General features: G+C 46.5%; 9 protein-coding genes across 9 annotated transcripts; 3 read left to right on the top strand and 6 right to left on the bottom strand.

The window, feature by feature from the left end:
• Window positions 1-112: 112 nt before the first annotated feature.
• N7455_003690 (uncharacterized protein) lies at window positions 113-1105 on the bottom strand (the record flags this gene model as incomplete). Its single annotated transcript, XM_040958633.2, has 3 exons — window positions 113-223; window positions 271-598; window positions 666-1105. 3 exons carry the CDS (start codon window positions 1103-1105, stop codon window positions 113-115), a joined length of 879 nt encoding a protein of 292 aa, XP_040810980.2.
• Window positions 1106-1583: 478 nt separating this feature from the next.
• On the bottom strand, window positions 1584-3481 carry N7455_003689 (uncharacterized protein; the record flags this gene model as incomplete). The annotated part of the gene is made up of 8 exons (XM_065604545.1): window positions 1584-2002; window positions 2099-2144; window positions 2200-2279; window positions 2349-2565; window positions 2634-2729; window positions 2795-2923; window positions 2998-3368; window positions 3463-3481. 8 exons carry the CDS (start codon window positions 3479-3481, stop codon window positions 1584-1586), a joined length of 1377 nt encoding a protein of 458 aa, XP_065462096.1.
• A 1297-nt stretch (window positions 3482-4778) lies between these two features.
• N7455_003688 (lactonase family protein) lies at window positions 4779-6088 on the top strand (the record flags this gene model as incomplete). Its single annotated transcript, XM_065604544.1, has 4 exons — window positions 4779-4961; window positions 5039-5147; window positions 5265-5663; window positions 5736-6088. 4 exons carry the CDS (start codon window positions 4779-4781, stop codon window positions 6086-6088), a joined length of 1044 nt encoding a protein of 347 aa, XP_065462095.1.
• Window positions 6089-6635: 547 nt separating this feature from the next.
• On the bottom strand, window positions 6636-7295 carry N7455_003687 (DJ-1/PfpI family protein; the record flags this gene model as incomplete). Its single annotated transcript, XM_040958647.2, has 1 exon — window positions 6636-7295. The coding sequence occupies one exon, from the start codon at window positions 7293-7295 to the stop codon at window positions 6636-6638; it is 660 nt and encodes a 219-aa protein (XP_040810995.2).
• A 527-nt stretch (window positions 7296-7822) lies between these two features.
• N7455_003686 (uncharacterized protein) lies at window positions 7823-9899 on the top strand (the record flags this gene model as incomplete). The annotated part of the gene is made up of 4 exons (XM_040958623.2): window positions 7823-8562; window positions 8625-8858; window positions 8969-9237; window positions 9289-9899. The coding sequence occupies 4 exons, from the start codon at window positions 7823-7825 to the stop codon at window positions 9897-9899; spliced, it is 1854 nt and encodes a 617-aa protein (XP_040810950.2).
• Window positions 9900-10574: 675 nt separating this feature from the next.
• N7455_003685 (glycoside hydrolase family 32 protein) lies at window positions 10575-12262 on the bottom strand (the record flags this gene model as incomplete). The annotated part of the gene is made up of 2 exons (XM_040958586.2): window positions 10575-11810; window positions 11876-12262. 2 exons carry the CDS (start codon window positions 12260-12262, stop codon window positions 10575-10577), a joined length of 1623 nt encoding a protein of 540 aa, XP_040810894.2.
• A 1062-nt stretch (window positions 12263-13324) lies between these two features.
• Window positions 13325-14306, bottom strand: N7455_003684 (N-acyl homoserine lactonase family protein; the record flags this gene model as incomplete). The annotated part of the gene is made up of 3 exons (XM_040958675.2): window positions 13325-13933; window positions 13987-14134; window positions 14188-14306. The coding sequence occupies 3 exons, from the start codon at window positions 14304-14306 to the stop codon at window positions 13325-13327; spliced, it is 876 nt and encodes a 291-aa protein (XP_040810939.2).
• A 1403-nt stretch (window positions 14307-15709) lies between these two features.
• N7455_003683 (MDR family MFS transporter) lies at window positions 15710-17588 on the bottom strand (the record flags this gene model as incomplete). The annotated part of the gene is given in 5 exon segments (XM_065604543.1): window positions 15710-15980; window positions 16041-16391; window positions 16460-17166; window positions 17182-17277; window positions 17349-17588. 5 exon segments carry the CDS (start codon window positions 17586-17588, stop codon window positions 15710-15712), a joined length of 1665 nt encoding a protein of 554 aa, XP_065462094.1.
• A 1253-nt stretch (window positions 17589-18841) lies between these two features.
• N7455_003682 (uncharacterized protein) lies at window positions 18842-20890 on the top strand (the record flags this gene model as incomplete). The annotated part of the gene is made up of 5 exons (XM_065604542.1): window positions 18842-18949; window positions 19230-19808; window positions 19869-20077; window positions 20165-20666; window positions 20723-20890. The coding sequence occupies 5 exons, from the start codon at window positions 18842-18844 to the stop codon at window positions 20888-20890; spliced, it is 1566 nt and encodes a 521-aa protein (XP_065462093.1).
• Window positions 20891-21580: the final 690 nt, after the last annotated feature.

The following is a 21580-nucleotide window of genomic DNA, read 5'->3' as shown; positions in this document are numbered from 1 at the left end:
GTTATGGGGTCAAAGGGAGTAGCCAAATAAACCCAAGATTTGATGATTGTATAAATAGGTAACAATTGGGCATGGGGTATAGAAGCCGAACATATGTACATAGTAGTCACCATTAGGAGGCCTCGCACACACCAGACTGCACCGATACCGGGTCACTGGTTGCGCTACCCCAATCAGCAGCCTCAATAACCTTACCTGCCTCTGTACTATCATCGGCTCGGATCTAAAAAGCTATGAGTATTTCCTCCGCTTGCAAATTAAGAAACTTACATAGTACTGTGGCTCGACAAAGTACCACCAATCATCGCTCCGGAATGCATTATCCAGTGACTGACTTGCTGGGTCATTCCACCCGGTATTGCGAGTATCGAAGTGGGCATGCTTCGACCACGACACATACACCTTGGGATGGTCATTGTTCTTTACGCCGTTCGGGGTTTTGGCGTTTCCCGCGTTGACCTCATCCGTCGTTAGGGTGTTTTGGATATCGCCCCAGGCCAGGTTGTGGTACCCGCTATGTGCAGAGAGTAGGACACGCGATGGCACCCACAAGTTGCTGTCATCTCGAGAGTGGATGATTACTACTCGCTCCCAGTCGCTAGAACAGATGTCAGAGGTAGGCTGGACAAGCGGCATTTCACTATGGCACATAATGGGCTACCTACTAGTCATGTCCAGTGTCGATGCCGATAAACTCTGCGCCATCTTTCTCGTAAAAGAGATTATAGACAACGCGCACTTCGGTGTCGCTGCATCTCTGGTATGTATAATAAACGGGAAATGCAGGGCCCGGATTGCCGATGCCAACGCCAGGGTTGCGGCAATTGCACCCGACATCTGGGTAATCACACTGCGGCGCGCCCGGTGTCCTGTGGGCGTCATCATAGACATCTGGTGTATTTGGCGAGCCGCCATACGTCCAGGTTGGATAGCAGGGCGGTTGATTCAGGGCTTGGCCAAAGAACCACATGGGCGCGTATCGGTGTGCTAGATCTACGCCACCTGCATCGAGCAGTGAGCCCATCTCGTCATCTGTTATTTGGGAGAGAGCTGCCACATGGCTAGCGACCAGGACTGCCAGGCTAGCTTCTAGTTTCAAGCGCATGGTTGGACTTGTGTTATGATATTGTGACAGTGTTTCGATATTTGAAGTGGAATATCTCGCTAATTAAATATAGACTTGGAGACCTTATAGCCGGAAATCTCACCAGACCACCTATTTCCAAATGGGGTTATGAGCTGCTGAGGGTGACATCGCGGCATGCAGACCTGCATTAGCCTCGGAGTACCCCGAGTTATCCCGCACGTGTGTGCTGTAGAGTGTATCAGTCGCTAAGCTGCACAGGAACCATGTTGGTTATTTATCCCAGGACTCGACTGATGATATGACACAACTTTGGAACACAATCAAAGCAATTTACTTAGATGTACGGAGTATGGCTACAGAGGCTCGGCTCGCTTCCGCCTAATACAGTTTGGTCAATTTGTGCAGTAGGTAACTACAGATTTCTTGGCATTATGAGCCCCCCAATGTGTTCGTCACAACTCTGATGTTGCTTGCTCTCCAGATAATTGCCTCTCGATCACTTCGAAGCATGTTTTGTTAAGACAACCTGCTTTCCATTCACATCACACGGCTCGTAAGCAAGAGCTGCAAATCCAGCTTCGGCAATGTCCTTGTCGTAATTCTCCATGACCCAATGAGCCATCATGTCCATGCCAGCGCAAGCACCACTAGCAGTCCAAAATTTGCCGTCAACAACCCAATTCTTTTCGGCCGTCCACTTGACATTGGGAGCAAATTCCCTTGCAATAGCGATGGCTTCGTGGTTCGTCGTGGCATTGAGGCCATCTAGGAGACCCAACATGGATACAAACAATCCACCGGTGCAAGTGGTAAATACGGTCTTGACTTCGTGGGCACGTTCGCGGACAAAGCTTGCTATCGCTGGCGGTATGTTTTTGGCTCGAAATTCCCGTGGTAGCTTGTATTGCCATAGCCCTAGCCAATGCTTAGTTGACGTTAGGTACTATTGAATCGTTAATAATCTCCAATCCACTATAGGGGAAAGCAAAGAGTTTAGACTGTAACACGTACGGGCGTCGATGCCAGACCCATTCCGGATCTGTGATGTTTGAATTCCCTATAAAACCAGTCAGGGCCACATGTTCATAGCTTAAAAGATCGATAGAATGTACCAAGGTGATATATCCAAAAACACCGTTCTCGTAGTTGACGCCATCGAGGGGCTCAGTATCAAGGATAGTCATTGCTCCAGCTGCGAACCCCATTGGGTCAGATTAGTTTTACACCGACTCCTCTTTTGTGATTAGGGGTGAGAACTGACTGTCTGACTCTGTGGTATATATTCCGTCCGCATCGTTCTTGACTCGCTCGATTTCAGTGTGGTTAACATAAGGTTCGAGGGCCATGATCTGTTTCTCAAGTGCCTCATCTATAAAGATCTGGCCAGTGCTCACAATCGGGCCATGGATGACAGTACCGTTGGACCCCACAGTCCAGTTAGTATGGACTTGCGCATGGATGTGGATGGCACGTTCAATCTAGAAAGAGCAAAGGTTAGCTTCCTCTTCAAACATATCATTTCCACAGCACAATAATTCATTCATACATAGAATCCAGGGAAAATAGTGGTGAATGATGTGACACCATGCTTGTCGGTAGGCCACATGCCCCGGAGCCAGGTCGAATTATCTGTTGCAAGCCACTGTTCTCTGGAATCAGGTTATCTCCTAACATTAAACTGAATCAATCCTGGAAATAGGAACATACGCTAAGATCGGGAAGTCCATCGTGGAGATTGATAGTCTTTCCATCAGTTTTGTTTGCGTATAGGTCCAAGAAGGGCGTGTTGGGCGAAAGGCCGGTGAAGGAGCTATAGGAACCGGTAGCGTTGCAATGCTAAGGTGAATTCACAAGTTAGTCCAGCTTTTGAGCCTTCCAAACGGCCTTTGGTTCGATCGGCTTTTACTCACCCAGATATCAACCAGGACATCCTCCAATGGCTCGCAGGTGTCAATGTCAATTACACCAATCTCCAAGGACAATGGCAGACCGGGCTGGCCTTCACGGATATCTTGGCGTAGGATCTGGCTTTGAGGGTAGAAATACGGCCCATTACTAGTCTCGGGAGTAAGGATGCTGGTGGAGTTCTTCACGAAGTTGTACTTTGGGGCCAAGGCGTGAATTTCGTAGATAGTCTCCTTGGTACCCGGATCGATAGAGAAGTCTCGGCGACGGAGTGCGCGGCGTTTCTCTTTCACCTCACCAACTTTATGACCGCATTTTCTGGCCACGTGGTTATGGGTAGCCAACGAGGCAGCATCAGGGGCCGTATGAGGGTGAGCTGTAAATCATAGATCAGTAATTGTCAACATCCAAGGAGGGGGGGGGGGGGGGGGGGATAAACTTGTACAGGCAGCAAAGGTCCAAAAGCATACAAGAGAGAGAAACACCCATCCCAATGCCATGTTTGTGGATTATCCAAAAAATCCCAAAAAATAAAAATAAAAGGTTTAGGTCGATGTAAAACTGTTTCGATCTTCTACAACGCAGTTCAACAGTTATATACTTTGTGATACCACTGACTCGAGTTATGTGTCCCGGATATACGGATTTCTGACAAACGTGAAAGTCATTTTCCCTCGTAGGATATTTCATAAACAGTACATAACAAACATGCTTAAGTGGGCCTCTACGACTAGTTGGGCCGGGAAAGTACACGAGCTGCATCTAATAGACAGTGTAAGTATGGAGTAGAACGAGGAGCAACTGCGCCAGGTGTCTTTCCAGATACAGAATACAGGTTCATGATTGGACAGAATGCCGAGAAAGGGAGAATCCAGTCCACTTAACATCCACTTCACATCCACTGAATATGCACTGAATATGCACTTGAAGAAAGGATGACTGCCGATCGGTAAATTTGGATTTGTGGGCCAAGACAGCAAATCAAGGACACATGGTTGGCCAGTGAGGAATTTGAAATTATCAGTGTACTCGAGGGTCGCCCACATTCAGATGCATTTACTTGAGTCTTTTATTCTTAATCTTCTCGAGAATATGTCGAAATAGCTCCCCTATCATCTATCTAACTTATGTCCGAGAACTTCAAATTCCTATATTTTGCATTCGTAATATTTTATTCTGTCATTTTATTACCTTGCTTCCCCAAACTTCGACTTGGATATTGTTGCTTCAACCCTCTGGTCCCCTTTGTATCGGAACCAGCGTGTACCTCAAACCCCAGCTATCATCAATGACACACGGGGTCTCTCACAAAATGCCGTCGAACTATGAGAGTGGACAAATACAACTAGCACCCTTCGGGGCATCGTGGTTCAGCGTGTACTCGATCCACCGCCTACTTATATGTCAACCAGACAGGATATTACTTCTTCAATCAATTCGCCTTCATTGATTCCCTCGGTATTAGTCCGGACGAGTGGTCTCTGGTCCCACAGACTCTCATACCGGACGATATGCCGACTTTGCTAGGGCCCCTGTGGTATACTTCCTAAAAGCCGGCGTTTTTCATCCGGATCACTCCACAGCACGAAGTCTAAAGCCTTTCGGATATAGCGGCAGGATCAGACAGGTTGGCAGCATGACGCACTCGGCACAGATAGTGGCCCTTTCGAATTCTTTGGAAGGACCAATGCATATAAAAAGGAGCCATATTATTTCTTTTATTCAGACTAACCCTGGAGGTGAGGGCTGCTCGGCATAACATACTTTGGAAATAGATATGTTTACCATGAGTTTCTTGATTGCACTTTTATGTTATAGCAGCCCTGTGACTGCCACCCTGCACCACTTATTTGTCGGGGCCTTCAGCAACCCTTATCTTTATGCTGTAGAATTTGATGATCAGAGCTTGACTCTCGCACTTCTAAACAACATCACGACCCAAGACAGTCATTTCTGGATTACACTCGATGTAAGTTGTAATTCTTGTTCAGGCTTCAAGTTAACCTGCTAGGGAATAAGAACTAATGCAACCAATACCATCTACAGCACCAAAAAAGGAATCTGTACACTACCTCAGTGAACTCGTGGTCAAGCTATGCAATCGAGACCTCCGACTCTCTTCGGCACCAGAAGACATTACCCCTTGAGGGTAGTTGTGCGTAGTGAATATCACCCCTGAGCAATTTCAATATACTAAGAAGGCTTCTGCATGACCTAGGTGCCGGTTCTCAGGCCATCTTTCTCCAAAGTTTACCCAGGTCTCCATATACAGTCTATGGGGTGACATTCGGCGGCAACAAATCATGTGGAAATGTGATATCGGTCGACCATCAAGGCTCACTTTCCCGCACCACTCAGTCTTTTGATTATCAGGCAGGGTCTGGGGTTCATGGATTGGCAATTGGTTCCAATAATGATGTTCTCTACTCCGCAGATGATTCAGGAAATTCCCTTTGGACACACTCAATTAACTCCGACACTGGTAAAGTTGAGTTCCTAGATCGTATTGCTGCTCCGACTCGGGGTTCCGATCCTCGACATATTACCGTTCATCCGAAAGGCAAGTTTGCATACGTGATATTCGAAGGTACGAACAAGCTCGCCCTCTACATCATTGACCCAAAAACCAAAACACTGGCATATACCAGATCATTTCCTTTGATACCTCCAGGTAAGTTTGCGTAACGAGATTGTTCATTGCTTCTCTTCCACAATCTAATCTGGGCACTTCGTCCGGTTATAGGGTACCCAAATAGCGAGTACTGGTCAGACGAAGTTCAATTATCATACTCCCACTCATACATCTGGGCCACCTCCCGATCTCATCGCTCGAGCCGCTCGGGATATATCAGCGCATTTTCCATTTCGGAGACAGGTGGCATCTTATCCCAGCTATTTCTGACTCCGACGACCACATCAGGGGGTATGGCTAACGCAGTCGCGCCGTCTACTTCCAGCGATGAATTTGTTGCTCTTACCGATAGTGAGAAAGGGTTCATACAGATCTGGAGGTTTACCGGTCGCTGGACTGAGGTAGTAGCTACGTTGGATCTTCGGGATGGAGGCTGCTGTGCGAATGCTGTTTGGTACGACTGAGAATGGAGCATTTCTTTCCCGTAGACGGTTTTGAAGGCTCTTTCTTCCGCTTACATGACTCGATCTTACGCTATACCGCAGCTCGTGTCTCCTGACGTAGAGACATTTTGATAGAAAAGAGATATTAGAAAATAAGGCTATCTTCTTTGACATGAAATTCTGTTCCCGTCCTCGTTCTTTCTTCCCCCTTAAGCCCTAGTTGATTTAAGCTCGTCCGCCGGGGGTAAATCGTGGAGTTATAGGGCTAGATGAAAAATCTGCCCTAAACGACATTGTATGGTATGGCTCAACCGACATATAACTCTCTAACTGTGCAAACTATTAAAAATACTAATTTCACTAGATTATTTAACTCGGGTTTATTTTAAGCGATTTATACGTACAGAGTATGTGGCTAAGGATGAATTGCTACGTAGGCCCGGCTCGTTTCCGCTTAATACAGTTTGATCAATTTGTGCAGTAGGTACAGATTTCTTGGCATTATGAACCCCCCAATGTGTTCTTCACAACTGTGATGTTGCTTGCTCTCCGGATAATTGCCTCCCGATCACTTCAAAGCGTGTCTTTTTAAGACAACCTGCTTTCCATTCACATCACGCGGCTCGTAAGCAAGAGCTGCAAATCCAGCTTCGGCAATGTCCTTGTCGTAATTCTCCATGACCCAATGAGCCATCATGTCCATGCCAGCGCAAGCACCACTAGCAGTCCAAAATTTGCCGTCAACGATCCAATTCTTTTCGGCCGTCCACTTGACATTAGGAGCAAATTCCCTTGCAATAGCGATGGCTTCGTGGTTCGTCGTGGCATTGAGGCCATCTAGGAGACCCAACATGGATACAAACAATCCACCGGTGCAAGTGGTAAATACGGTCTTGACTTCGTTGGCACGTTCGCGCACAAAGCTTGCTATCGCTGGCGGGATGCTTTTGGTATAATCTGGCGAAGGCCCGCCGATTAGGAGATAGTCAAGCTTGGGACAAGCAGACAGGGTGGTCGTAGGCTGTAATTTGAAACTTCCAGGAAGGGTCACAGGGTGCAGTCCATCGCCGATATAGTGGAATTCGATATCAATACCGCGGTCAGCTATGTCGGGATTGTTGAATCCCCTCAGGTAAGGAATCGAGGAGCTGGATAGGACATCAACAGGTCCTGCGACGTCCAGCATTTGGAACGGTATCATGATAATACCGAACTGGATGGGAGCCATGACTAGTGGATTTATAGACGATGGTAGTAGAGACAAGAGGATGGTGGTAGAGATGAAGCAGTCCTAGGGGAAGAGCAAATCCAACTATTTATATGCATCGAAAAGATCAACAAAACATTCCTCACTTTCTCCAACTTCTGTGACAGGAGTCTTTGATGTCTCCCATATCGCGGGACGGAAGTAGAGTTGTGCTGTTTTTGTTCCGATCCATGGATCCATTTATAAAAATCCATGGATCCACAGGTGACAGGCCCACGGGTCCACGGATCAGCCCTGGAGAGCCTAGCCGCCTTAATTATGGCTTAGTCACCGAAATCGCGGATCGGAGACAGAAACTGAACATTCCGTTCCGTCCTTCATCTCCCAACAGATGAGTATACGATTTTTTTTTTTTTTTTTCTATTTTCTCGTACTCCGTACTTTATTCTCAGTCGTGTCACCTGGGTATTTCTCTCCGAGCTAAGCTCAGCTCTCGTACAACCTTGGGATTCCCTGCCTTTCTCAAGACCAATTAGGAACTAAACTCAATGGGTGAAGGGTCCAAGAACAAGGCCTCCCAAGCGTGCGAAATATGCCGCTCGCTGAAGGTCCGCTGTCTCCCTAGCTCCCAACCTGATACATGCCTGAAGTGTGTGAATTCCAAAAAAACCTGTGTATTTTTGGAGCGGCAACCACGGCAACCGCGGCAACGCCAGCCAAAGCATAGCTCAAAAGCCCGAATTCGTGCGCTGGAGTCGAAGGTTGATAACCTGCTTGCTATCGCTAGTCAGTCCAAACTGAGTCACGGGAAAGGACCTTCACAGCGAGAGGTGGGGCTTCTGGAAAATGGCTTGTCTACCTATAGTTCATCTAGCGGGGAACAAGATTCCACCCCAAGCAGCAGCCATAACAGCAACACAAGTTCAACGCCCCTCGGTTGGCCTTTCGATAAGTGGGCTGGCTATCCTAAAATCAATGGCATATCCTGCCCTGACCTACTACTTGAGTGTGGCCTGTCTATGCATGCTGCTAATGGATTCCTCAACCGGTTTCGCACCATGACTTCTTACTTTCCATTTTTTGTTGTTCCCACTCATACCAATATTTTTACAATGTGTAAAGAACGACCTTTTGTCCTCGTGGCAGCATTGGCGGCGGCGACCTCTTCAGACAGGAAATTGCAAAGCACCCTCGGTGAGAAATTTAGAACCGGCGCTCTCCATGCTATTATGGTTCACAATGAAAGGAGCCTAGATCTCCTGAATGGAATGCTAGTATACTTGGCCTGGTGGGTAGACTGTGCTTATATATCACTCTTGGTTCAACTCTACTAACCAACGCTTACTTTAGGTATCACTTTTATTACATTCCCAAGAAAGAACAGTTCAATCAACTACTCCATATCGCAATCGGCATGGTTGGCGACATAGGCTTGAACCTCACACCTGCCGAGGCAATGAGTAGAAAGGTGGGACTTCGGTTGACACATTATCGCAAAGTTTCTACACCTTCAGCGAATCACGATGAATTTTTTAGCCGAGAAGCCCGTCGAGCATACCTAGGATGCTTTTATCTTTCGACTCTGTGAGTATTTTCCCCAAACAAAGCCCTTTGACTGTCGGATCACATTTTCCTGATGAATGTATCATCATCGCTCAAAAATGGAGTGTGTGACTAATTAAAGCTGTTGTTAGCACCGGCTGGGTTAAATTGAAGCCAAATGGTATTCAATTTCAAAGCTATATGATTGAATGTGCGACATCGTTGGGTCAAGAACTGGAACATCCAACGGACGCATTGCTTTTACCACTAGTCCAGCTTCAAAACATGGCCGAGGTGAATCACAGCAGTCTTTCAACCGTTGACCACATGAATGGCCAAGATCTTGAAATGAAGGTTCAATCATTTCAAGCCGAACTTAAGCAGTGGAAGCACTCGCTTCCACTCGTATCTCAGCAAGCGAGTAAGTTCGAACGATCGAAAATCCAATAGAATCGATGCTAATCTGCCGCAGACTGGATGGACCTGGCTTGTGAGATTGCTGTAATGCATGTGTATGAGATGGATCTCGTCAATGTCTTCGCATCGAGAACGCAACGAACGACGGATTCTCTGAAACATTCAACAAGATCATCTTCTACCTCTCGAATTCCCCTAGAGGTGCTCTTTCTCTGCTTGAAATCGGCGGGGCAGCTTGCACAGAATTTTCTCTCCATCCCAGTATCCGAATACGGCAGTCTCTCTTACATGCAGTGGTCTTGCATCATATATGCTATCAGCATCATTTATAGACTGACAGTTGGTATTCCCCAGCTTCGTGACTGGGATGTTCGTGTTGCGCGAACGACCATTGACTTTGATTCTATTCTAGATGCATTGTGCAGTCGCTTCGACAATGTATCGCGTTGTGACCATACCGCACTGGAGAATGGAGACCTATTCTCAATGATGGGATCAATCTTTGAAAACGTCAAGCAGACCTACGGCAGACTCCAGCAGTTGCCGCAGGATGATAGTGCAGACGACACTGGCCAAGTTCATGCCACTAGCTTTGTGCCCTCTACGCTCAACTACCGGCACCCGTGCCCTGCATTTCAGACCTGGAGAACAGGTCGGTTCGGATGATATCTAACTACTATGTGACTGTCTCATATAAGCGGCAAGTTATTAATACTTGCTCTTTATCAGGTTAAATCTTGTTCTCTCTAAGACTTCGACTAGTTGGCTTTGGTGAAGCATGGTTTTATTGGCCCCGTAGATGTCCATTCCGCCGAAGATCGTAATAAGGCTACGTCACATTGACAGGTGGTCGTCGATGGTTCTTAATACAATCAATATGGGAATGTTTCTTTCACATCAACTTCATTCACAATAACACGAGTGTGATTACCGCCATCATGTCCTCGAACACAACGTTGGAGCTAGACACCGAAACCTCTAGCAACAGCTTTCTCGGTGACCTAGGACCCCCGATCAGAAGGTATCTGTAATCAGTTTCGACAAGCTCTTTCTTCGCCCACCGACCATCCCGAAAGAAACAGATATCAGCTTTGACAGCACGATTTTGAATGAAATTGCCAGGGACATCTGGGAAGAGCAAGATTTTCGACGGCCAGACAGCATCGTCTATACATTACTTGTCACTTCTCTCTGACTTCTCTCTGACTTCTCTCCCACTTCTATCTCACTTTCGTGTCACTACGCTGATGGCCGAGGACGATCATATCGTGCACGTCGGCTTGGAAAATATCAGTGGCCTTATTTCATCTCATTTCTGGTTTCTTGTTGTCTCCCACTATTCTAGTGCCACGCTGAATCCATTCCGCTAATCTGAAGTCTGACATCCTGGGTCACTCCATCCGTCGACACAAGCCGGGATTCAGTTGAATTTCCGTCTGGGAATATCTGAGCCGTCAAAGAGACCTCTCCTTGACCCCCCAAGACCTCAACACTAGACCAATCCACGAAGACCTGCAAGTTGATCCGTTTATCCGCGTTCGCTGATAGTGGCGCGTGATATAAGCTTGCAAACGTCTTGTCAAAAGATACATCTCCTGAATTTCTCCGATCCACGAAGACCTCTTTGCTGGTAAAGTTGTACCCGATGAGTGTTTCTTGCTTGAAGTCAGAGCTAGCATGGACGGCTATCGCAAAAGTCGATGCCAGAGACTTGTCGGAGTCATGATCGGCAAAGCTCAAGTCGATCTTGAATGCCTTGCCGGGGGATTCCAGGCTGGTTGATCCTTTTGATACAGATTTCCAGGAATGCTTCAAGGTCTGGTGATTGGCAACACTCCGCCAGCTGTACTGGGGTTGTTGAAGGAGGGTCACCTTCCCATTAACCTTCTTCAAAGACAACTGACGGGGAACAGACATGGCGCTTCGCCAAGGGCTTGTCGGGATCGTCGCACCATACTGCCAGTTATTCATCCACGCGATTTGGACCACATCGTCTCCCTCGGGAAGTCCGTTATAACTGGCCGCAGCATAAAAGTCTGGACCCCAGTCCATCCAGTTGGCAGACTTGTTGTCTGGATGGATGCTAGCAGGATCAGCTTTGAAATCCGTTCCGTTGAAGTCGCCAATAAAGTATTGCGTGCCTGATCCGACGGTGCCAGGTGGGCCACCAGGATTGAGTCCCAAAACCAATACCCATTTCTTGATTGATGGGTTTCCCTTGATGGGCATTTGAAACAGATTAGGACATTCCCATACGCCGCCGACAGCATTGTAAGGTCCGAATTCGCTGGCCAAAGACCACTCTTTGAGGTTGTCCGAACTCCATATTACAACTTTGTGGAGTGATGCCAGAACTGTGACGGCGACCCATTTCTGTGTATCGTCATGCCAGAACACGAATGGATCTCGGAAGTTTTCGAATTCTGCTCCATAAGGAGAGGGTGGGTTGTGAATCACAGGGTTCTCGGCATCATATGTTGTCCAGGTCTCGCCCTCGTCGAGACTATAAGCGATTGACTGAGATTGCTGCTCTGCCAGAACGTGTTTTCCGCTTGGAAGCTCTTGTGAGACGGGATACTTTGTGGAAAAAAATAGATGTCAGTCTCCAGGAGTAATCAAGTGACATAGTTATGTGATCGTACCATGGAAGTATACATGGCGACCAAAGGAATCTTTCCCTCAACCCCGAAGCCACTCGTGTTATTCACATCTGCTACTGCACCTCCCGTGAAGTACATCTCGGTGACATTCTCGGGATATCCACGAGCAAGTAGAGCAACAGGGTGCTCTTCCCAGTGGGTCAAATCTTTACTCGTTGCATGACCCCATGACATATTCCCCCATTCAATACCAGCGGGGTTATATTGGAAAAAGAGATGGTAGGTCTCATTGTAATATACCAGTCCGGCAGGATCGTTCATCCAGTTTTCGGCAGGAGAGAAATGATATTGAGGACGGTATGGTTCGGTATAGTTCAGGCAGGATGCCGTCCCGGCGAGGAGACCCAGGGCCATGAGGAAAATGCCCATCTTGGAATTTGAAAGTCTCTATGCAAAGAGAAGCTATTTTATTCTATTAGGAGGAAATTCATACAAATTTTATATCTGGGAAAATCTACCATCCCACATTCTGTACCTCTTGGCATGCCTCTTTGGGCATCCCACTCTGCAAATCTTCGGGGAAATACAAACTCTCACCCCACATTCTTGGGGAAACACTTCAGCAATCGGCACGCCCGGAGCTAAGTCGCTGAAACTCGGGAAGTAGCCTCGGAGTTCCAGACATACTATGTCTTATTCGGGCCGTAGAGTTCTCACCCCGCACATATCGGAGGGGCGTGTGCGGTCCTGAAGGTAAATTGTGATGTCATGAAGGGACTATAGAGTACAAAGTATCGCTGACAGCAAATGAAGTAGAATCAAATGAGGGATTTCTATCATCCGAGCAACTCCGGCGATTTCCCCTTTGATCACATTAGATGCCTGGTCCGCTTGCTATAGATTCTACAAGCTTGGCATGTATGAGGCCAAATGATATCTGCCAAGCCAGTTCCCATGAGATTAGAAGTCCGAACTTGACCGTACTTACTTGGCGTAACGCGATTGCAAGACATACAGGAAGTCTCCTGCCTTGCAATACTCTGACACCAATAAATTCTTGTCTTGGAGAGGAAGCAAGGAGAGAGGGATTAATATGTATGTATGTCTCGGACGAACTATATGCAACCAACAAGAATTGTCTTAACAAAATATATTTTCCTCAACAAGACCAAAGCAGAGTCGTGTCAACCATCTCTAAATTGCTCTATTATAAAGTCAAGGATCCATAGATGGTAGTCAAAGCTGTTTGTTGGACTCACCTTCCTATTCGGGAAGGTTCACTTCCAAAGTTTCCATATTTCGGTCGAATTCTTGTCATTGACGACCTAGGAGGCTCAATCAATGCCTGTCCTACCCTTGGGTTAACTTCCTCCACTCTACTCCGGGTCAAACTAAAGCTACAACCTGGCATTCAACAATATCGGCTCGGAAAGGAAAGAGAACTTCATTTGATTAAGTGGCAGTCTAACAGCAAGCTGAGAGTGCAGACCTTCACTCATAGTATGGCTTCGCATCAATGAGCTTGAAAGCAACCTCCTTGTCATGACCGAAAATCAACGTCGCGTTATACAGTCTTTGAAGTCTGCGGATCATGTTGAGACTGCGATACCACGCATTGTGATCCCTAGCCAATCCTCCATGGGGATGACCCAGCTCATAATTTTCTGCGACATGAAACTGGTCCGTGGTCCAAATAAATGGTCCATCATTGGCAAGGTTTATTTGCATAATGCATAGTCCAGGTGTGTGACCAGGTGAATGGTGGAGGATTATGCCCTGGAAAAGGTCAAGTTGTGACTCGTTGAAGGTATTCCACTTCAGCTCTTCCAGGAGCATATAATGTCCTAGATAGACACCCAGGTCTGCCCCGGTTGCTACCGCCCAGCAAGCGTGCTTGAACTCTTCTTCGTGGACATAGATTGGGACATCTGTGTTCGCAAAATGTTCAAGTCCTCCGGCATGATCAAGGTGCAGGTGACCAATGATGACGGCTTTCACATCTTTGATGTCGTTCCCAGTGGCTTTGATAGCATTTGGGAGTTTATGGTTCTCCGAGTATTCCACTCGCGGGAAGACATCCGTGACTGGTGCTGGCCATTTCTGTATTTTGTTAATTCATACATAACTAACATTGCGAGACAATCTGAACCTACCACGTCTAGATCCTCAGCACAGCCCGTCTCATAAAGAATGAGGCCCACTCCCGGATACTCAATGAGAGCGGAAAGGAGAACTAAATCTCGGCGTTTGTTTACCGGATTAAGGTTGCTCAAGGAGCTTGCATTACCGCCTCGAAAGATCCTATTCAACTTAGTACGAAGGTTACTACTTGATCTCCATTGGCAAACACAAACCATGATTCATCTGCTTGGAGGCTGCCCAAGTTTAGAATGTGCATCTTGGTCCCAGCGGGACACTTGAATGCCGGGACCCCGGCAGATACCAGTAGAGAGGCGGGATCGAAGGAACTCATATTTCAGATGAAAGATATTCAATGGAGGAAATGATTTCAAAATGCGATTATCATCACCCAGGGTATTCCGGAAGAGCCGATGAAGTCATAACGGAGCCTTCCCCGCATGTTGGGTACCGAGGGGGACCGATTAGTGCAATGCTGATCTATTACTCCGTGTATGTATCTTGTATGACAGAAGTACTAATTATGGGGGTTTCAGTCATGGTTTTGCAATAGATCTCAAGTTCTGAGAAGTGATAAGATCTATACATATGCATAGGACACTCCAGGTTAGGAATTCCGAGTCCATTTACTCTGTGTATCGGTGCGAAGACTTCCAAGGTTTCTCTCCCCGGGGCATATCCACAAATTCCCCAAGGGGAAAAAGAGGGGATTGACGAATAATAACCCCGGGAAACATGGAGATCGGGACAATAACCGACTTGGCATTGACTAGCCTCGGAGACATGGCAATACTGTAAAACCCGGATATAACGAATCAATTGAGACACGGGAAAAATTACGTTATACCCAGGTATTCGTTAAATCCAGGTACCATACATTAAATATATATTTCTGGTTTACATACAAATTCAGGCCCCAAAAAAGCTCCTTATATCCCTCCGCTTCTGTCCTCCAATTCTCCTTGCTTTAATTAACCTCTCATGTTTAGATAGAGCACTAATTAACTGGGTTTCACCCTGTTCTTGCTGCTCTTCATATAACTGAAGGGTTTTCAAAGCCTGAATAGCCTCATGGTATAAGACCTGGGGCCGTATAACCTCTATCTCATCCTCATCAACCTCGTCACAAAACTCACTAAGTACAATATCATCAATAGTATCAATACTCTTCATAAAACCAATTTTTAAGCTGCATATAGGGAAGTAAGGGTTTTTTTCGACGATACTCTCGGAGAGCGGGGAGGTTGAAATTGATTAGTAATACCTGGATATAACGAATTTTGTATGGCGGATTAAATCAAGCACCGAATTTCGTTCGTTATATCAGGGTATTCGTTATAACCAGGGTTCGTTATATCCGGGTTTTACAGTATTAATGAGGGCACTTCTCGTGTATCTTATAGAATCCCTGTTTATTGTCCGTCAACCTTTTAAGTACAATCTGCAACTATGAAAACTATACAAGGTCACAACCAATAGCACTGAATAACATACCTCGGATTTAAAATTTTCCGGGTTTATCAGGGTCTGATCATGAACAGGAAAGCTCTACTCCTTTCGTGACTATTTTTGTACATTTGAGGAATTCACTCAAAGAATCTCACTTTGCTAAAGTACCCACTTTATGGATGTGTGCCCATCTCATGAAGGCTATGAGTTTCTGTTTACCTTCGGGGACCCACTTCGGGGAGATGTCCGGTGACTTTATAGAACTTCCATTGTAGAAACTGCTCGAAATCAAGTCTTCTTTTTCATCTTGCCATGTTCCACCGCTAACGCTCCAAGAAGAGTGATGCAGCTTAGAACGACGAGGTGCCATGACTGTGTGAGAGCGTCATTAATAACGACAAGGACCCTCCTCTTGATATCACCGGACAAGTCTTTGGTAAGGTTGGTGATACCTTGTGACGCCACAGTGCCCGCATCGAAGCCAGTCATGCCAGTGCGTTCGAGGCCATTGACAAGACCGTTTGTAAACAGTGCTTGTGCCACAGAGACGAAGATTGAACTGGGCAATAACATATTAGTTCCAACCCTACTGTTATAAGGGAAAGAGGTTAAGACTCACGCGCCAATGGTTTGGAAGAACATGACCATGGCAGAACCGATGGGAATATCCCTGAGGGGAAGGGCAGCCTGTGTCATCATCAAGGGGGTGAGACTAGAGATACTCGACGATACCGCGAAGATGATCTGGTAGCCGATCCATTTCCCGTTGCTCGTCTCAAGAGTAAATGTGGTAAAGAGACCTGACCCAACTGCACCGAAAACCGTTGCAATGACCATAAATGCATCAGGATGACCCACTTTGGCAATGAGAATTCCCACTGTAAGCGACATGATGGTACTAGTGATAACCCAGGGAAGCGTGTACAGCCCGGATTGGATTGGACTAGCACCCCGAACTCCTTGGAACCATCTATCGAGTCGTGGTCAGCACTTACATGATAATATGGGAGGGAAAGGAGAACAACGGAAATCACATACATAGGGAGATAGTAAGTTAGCACAAAAATGGCACCGGTGGTGCAAAATCCGTAGAAGGACGCAGCTGAGACCGTTCGCTGAGTGGAGACACGAGACGGTAGGAGTGCTTTGGGACCTTCCCACATCTCCGTCAAGGCAAAGGCTATAGCCAAGCCACCGCAGAGAACCAGCAACACAATAACGCGAGGATCTGACCACGGATATATGATTCCACCCCACTGCAGCGCAAGGAGAAGGCAAACAACCGACGGAATCAACGATGCCAGGCCAAAAAGACCAAGGTTCTGCACCAGGTCCGTCCAGGAGGTAAACGCCTCGCTCTCACGCTTCGGTGGGCGAACGAAGGCGAAAAAGGCGACTTGAATAGCGACACCAAGCGGGAGGTTGATATAGAAGTTCCAACGCCAGGAGACCCTCTCGGTCAGAGCTCCTCCAATCAAAGGACCAAATGTTGTTGCAAGTCCACGGGAAGCTGAGATAAGGCCGATCATGATAGGGCGCTTTGCTGGCGGAGCGATGAATGGAACGAGGGAAAAGGCACCGACCAACAGACCCGCACATCCCAGGCCAGCAATCGCACGACCCACGATCAGGGCTGGAGAGTTGGGCGCAGCACCACAGACGGCAGAACCGACGAGGAAGAGAACCATGGAGATGCTGTAGAGCCATGGGATTGAGTATCGGGCGTTTAACTTGCCGAAAAGGAACTAGGTAACACAGACTACCATGGTATAAACGCTTCCATACCAGCCGACATCTTTGAGTGAATGGAACTCGTCGGTGATATATGGTGTAGCGATGGCAATGATGGTATTGTCCTATTTGAGTTTAGCTGGTATGACCAGAATCGGGGGTATTGCACCTAGGCAGGAGACAGGGAATGGCCTACCAATGTGATGAGAAAGATTGCTAGACATAAAGTCACGACGGCCAGGTGAGACTTGATTCCTGATGGGTAATCAGGCACTGCGGCAGTCACCTCAGACCCAGGAGGATTAGCAGGTGCTTCCACGTCTTTTTGATCTCCATTGAGGTCTCCTTGATGTGCGAGGTTGTTGGTTTTGGGTTCTGGTTTGATTGATTCTTGTCTAATGGAGACTGCGAGTGGGATATTGTTGTCATGGTCCATATTGTACCGATTTCAAGTCGCGTTGGCAAACACAGATTGTTTGGGAAAATCAAATGGGCTATATCATCCCAGGGGAAATAAGAGGATTATAACACCTCAAAAGGAATCCCATAAACTACAATGTTTATATATCGATCACGGATTTGGGCTATTATGAATCCCGAAGTCCGGTTTGGACGTGTTTGCTTTTTATTTGTCTCAAGAAGGGGTAATATGATAATTATGATTCTTTGACTTGGATAGAATATACTCCAAGGGAAACTCCGGACTCCAACTCGGGATTTCCCTGATCTCCAAGGGATCGGCACATATATTATAGTACCTACAAAGTAGGTAAACATTCCCCATACCTGCAAGGTCCGAAGAGGGTGCCTTTTCGGGACAGCCACTTTGGGCCAGAAGCCCCTGATCAAAAAGAGTAAATGGAAGACGTGATATATAGTAATTAAATAATAGAGAGAATCTTGCTATTTTAAGTACATATGTATGTATATTATACCAGGCACAGAGAGTGTCTTTGATGTTGTATACTTCGAAGGTTGGAACCTTGGAAGCTTCTCTGGTATTCGTCCAATGAGAAGCAACGAGTGAATAGTTTAAAATAAAGTTGCCCCCAAGTGGGATCGTTACATCTTACCGGACGGGTGCGTATTTTTCAGTGTGATTCTATTAGGACTATGTAAATAACATATGGTCTTGACTACATACTACCTATGTACCTAGGTATGTACTTCAGGTCGGACGCTTAAATCGGCATGACACACTTCCAAGGAATATCTACCTGAGTAGGTACCTAGGTAGCTTCCAAGGTTGACTAACCCTCCAAGGAACCTTAGGTACCGACAATTATGTACCTTCCACTTGGGATCCTGCTGTACAGAAGGATTAGAATGTAAATTGATAACATGCCTTCCAAGACTCGTGCCGTCAGTGGTAATCGTTGTTCAAAAAATTCCCGCAAAATAATGTTACTAGTAGTATACTACTGTATACTACTAGTACATGGTAGTGCCTGTAAGCAGTCTAATTCAGAGACAGACACGGTTCCCAATGTTAGATGTAAGCAGTCTAATTTGAAGGTTGAAACAGACAGCCCTGGAGCCGTGGACAGCTTCCAAGGTTATATGTAAGCATTTTATTAATCATCATGAATCATCTGAATAATGTAGTTTGCGTCCAAGCATGGGTACTTAAGGCATTCAAATCCCATCATCTGAGTCCTTCATCGTTACCACTAGTTCTGCAAGTACAACATGCCCGAAAACATGCCCACTCATCCTGTCATCACAGCAACCGGGGTCAAACAGCCGTTGACCCTAGTGCAAATACCAACTCCTCAACCCAAGCAACATGAAGTCCAGGTTCGCATTGAATAGGTGCCTTCTGCGCCCCTAGATGTCTACCAAGTTGATGCTGGATTGATGGCTCAATTTCCTCAATCCATCGGTGACAGCGGTGTCGGTACCGTTGTGGCAGTTGGTCCTGGTGTTGAGCGCCACATTGGGGACCAAGTATTCGGGTTCTTTTTCCACAACGAGAAAGAAAAGGGTCAACAAGTCTATGTGACTGCGCCTGATCATCTATTCGGAAAGGCATGAAGACTTCACCTCAATTATTCCCCGCTTATACTAATGGAAACAGGTTCCACCAGGTTTATCTCTGGCCGCGGCGGCTACGCTTCCGACAAATGTCATCACCGCATTTCTCACTATTTCAGACAAGCTGGGGTTCGAGCTGCCTTGGCCGCGTCCATCTGGATTCTCCTCTAAGGATCAGAACATCCCCATTCTCATCTGGGGTGCGGCCTCTTCTGTTGGCCAATTCGCGGTTCAAATCCTCAAGTATTGGGGGTACACAAACATCATCGCAACTGCATCCCCTAGGCATCACTCAAAGATCAAGGGCTATAACGCCAAACACTTCATTGATTATAAAGATCCAGATGCTGTGACTTCCATTCTCAATATATTGAGCACGGAGAGTCCTTCCATTCCCCTTCGCGTGTTTGACCGTGTGGACTCGAAGTTCGGTTCTCTGCAGCACATCGCCAAAATTGCGACTCCACCGGGATCGATCGTTGCTGCTGTTCTTCCGGTGGTGGTTCGCTCTCCTTCCGAGAAAGGTGGTGTGCAAGTTTCGCTTGATGTGACTGTGACCGGAGAAGCATCTTGGATGCCCGGAGTGGAAACTCACGGCATTGTAAGCTACGCCTTTGAAGCGGTACGTTTAGTTCCCTCATGTCCACTTTGCTTTGCGTTGGCAAAACTAATGTTATACCAGAACCCTTTCCTCAAATATCATATACTGCCGGATATTATCCCCGGGCTTATCGCGTTAAGTGCAATTGAACCTAACAAGTATCGGGAAATTGAAGGTGACTCGCTCTTGGAGAGGGCTACCACGGCATTGGATACTCTTAGAAGTGGACAAGTTAGTGGCGAGAGATTGGTGTGGAAGGTCTGGACTGAGAGTGAATTCCCACAGTTCAAGTAAATCGACTTCTCACACTTGGGAATGCGAAAATAGTATAGATCAAACTATATAGCATACAACAGACGGGATAATATTTTGTAAAGAGGATACAAGGAGGCATTCGGCTTACATATGGACTACTACCTAACCCAACATCACAAGCATCCTATCCTGACTGGGTTGGATTCTCACCTTCGCAACCTATCGAATTATCACGGCCCATACTGCCACTCGGTCATGATTAAAGGCATGCTTGATTATATCAATGGACGTGTCGTCGAACATAGGATCAAACAGTCCAATTTCAAGTTCTCCTCCGAGTCCCGTCTCATGCCTATGTGCTTGAGAACAAAGGTCGGGGGTGCAGAGATCATGATTCATTTTCTTTACCCCAATTCTGTCTTTCCCGAAGAGGAATATGTTATGCAATATTTCCCCATCACCCTGGAACTTGTGCTCTTCATTGACTTTACCAATGATATCTTGTCGTATTACAAGGAGTTCTGTCTCAACGATGAAACAGGCAATTTTGTGGCGAATTTCGCCGACGCGCATCATGTCCAGCATTTGGATGTCTTGCGGTACCTCACGAGCTATACCCCTGCTGTAAGTTTCATGTTATTGGCCTTGTAAGGGCCTGGACTGCTAACAATTGACTGTAGGTGACAAAGTCGGCTTATGAACAGCTTCGGGATAGTTCATCGCTGCTCGCTTTAGTTAGGAATTTCACCCAGGGAATGATTATGCTCTTCACGGCGCATCGTCGATATCATCTAGTGGAGTTGTTTGCGGATGAGCAATATTTGCCACCTTATAATGAGGATGCATAGTGTTTAGGGAGCCATATTGCTACCAAAGAAACGACATTTTCTCTTCTTTATGTCCTAATAATGTATAGCATAAATGGTATAATGACTCGATTGCGGGTGATGCTTGAGATATAATTTCTATACTGTAGTGAGGAATTGTCCTATGATTGACGACATAGGCAAACTAGCTATATCAGCCCAGACTCCCATTCTTAGCTGTCACACCACTCCGTGCGGAGGCTGGCGAGAGATGCACCATTTGAATCAGAGATAACCCGGGAGCTGTTCACTAGATTCTATTGGAAGAAAAACCTCGATGTTGTCCAAAATTGTCCAAGACCCGGGGATCAAGTCTCTTTTGTACACGTATTGCCATGTAGACCATTTTTCGTGGTGCCCAGGCAATCAGTGAGATCGCAACCCAAGCCGGTACCTTCACGTTGTTGATTACTGGGCCCAATCCTTCATTTAATATTGTCACGCCTTGAGGGTAGTCATATAAGCAACGAAGTGAAGATATTCCTGCCCAATGTATACAAAGTACATAGTACATACAACTATGTAAGAGAAAGAAAGAGTAAGAGAGGTAGTAGATCCAATGACATCACCGAACCCACCCAATCACAACACTCTTAATTTCTGCTGCCCCTCGATATTCTCCAGAGCTCACTTATTCTTACTCTCAGCACATCTCCCTCTCAATTTCTATAT

Source organism: Penicillium solitum, assembly GCF_028829755.1.
Source record: "Penicillium solitum strain IBT 25940 chromosome Unknown utg000002l_segment0_segment0, whole genome shotgun sequence".
NCBI classification, from domain to species: Eukaryota; Fungi; Ascomycota; class Eurotiomycetes; order Eurotiales; family Aspergillaceae; genus Penicillium; species Penicillium solitum.
The sequence above is the reverse complement of the archived record's forward strand: the minus strand, read 5'-3'. Positions and strand labels throughout refer to the sequence as shown.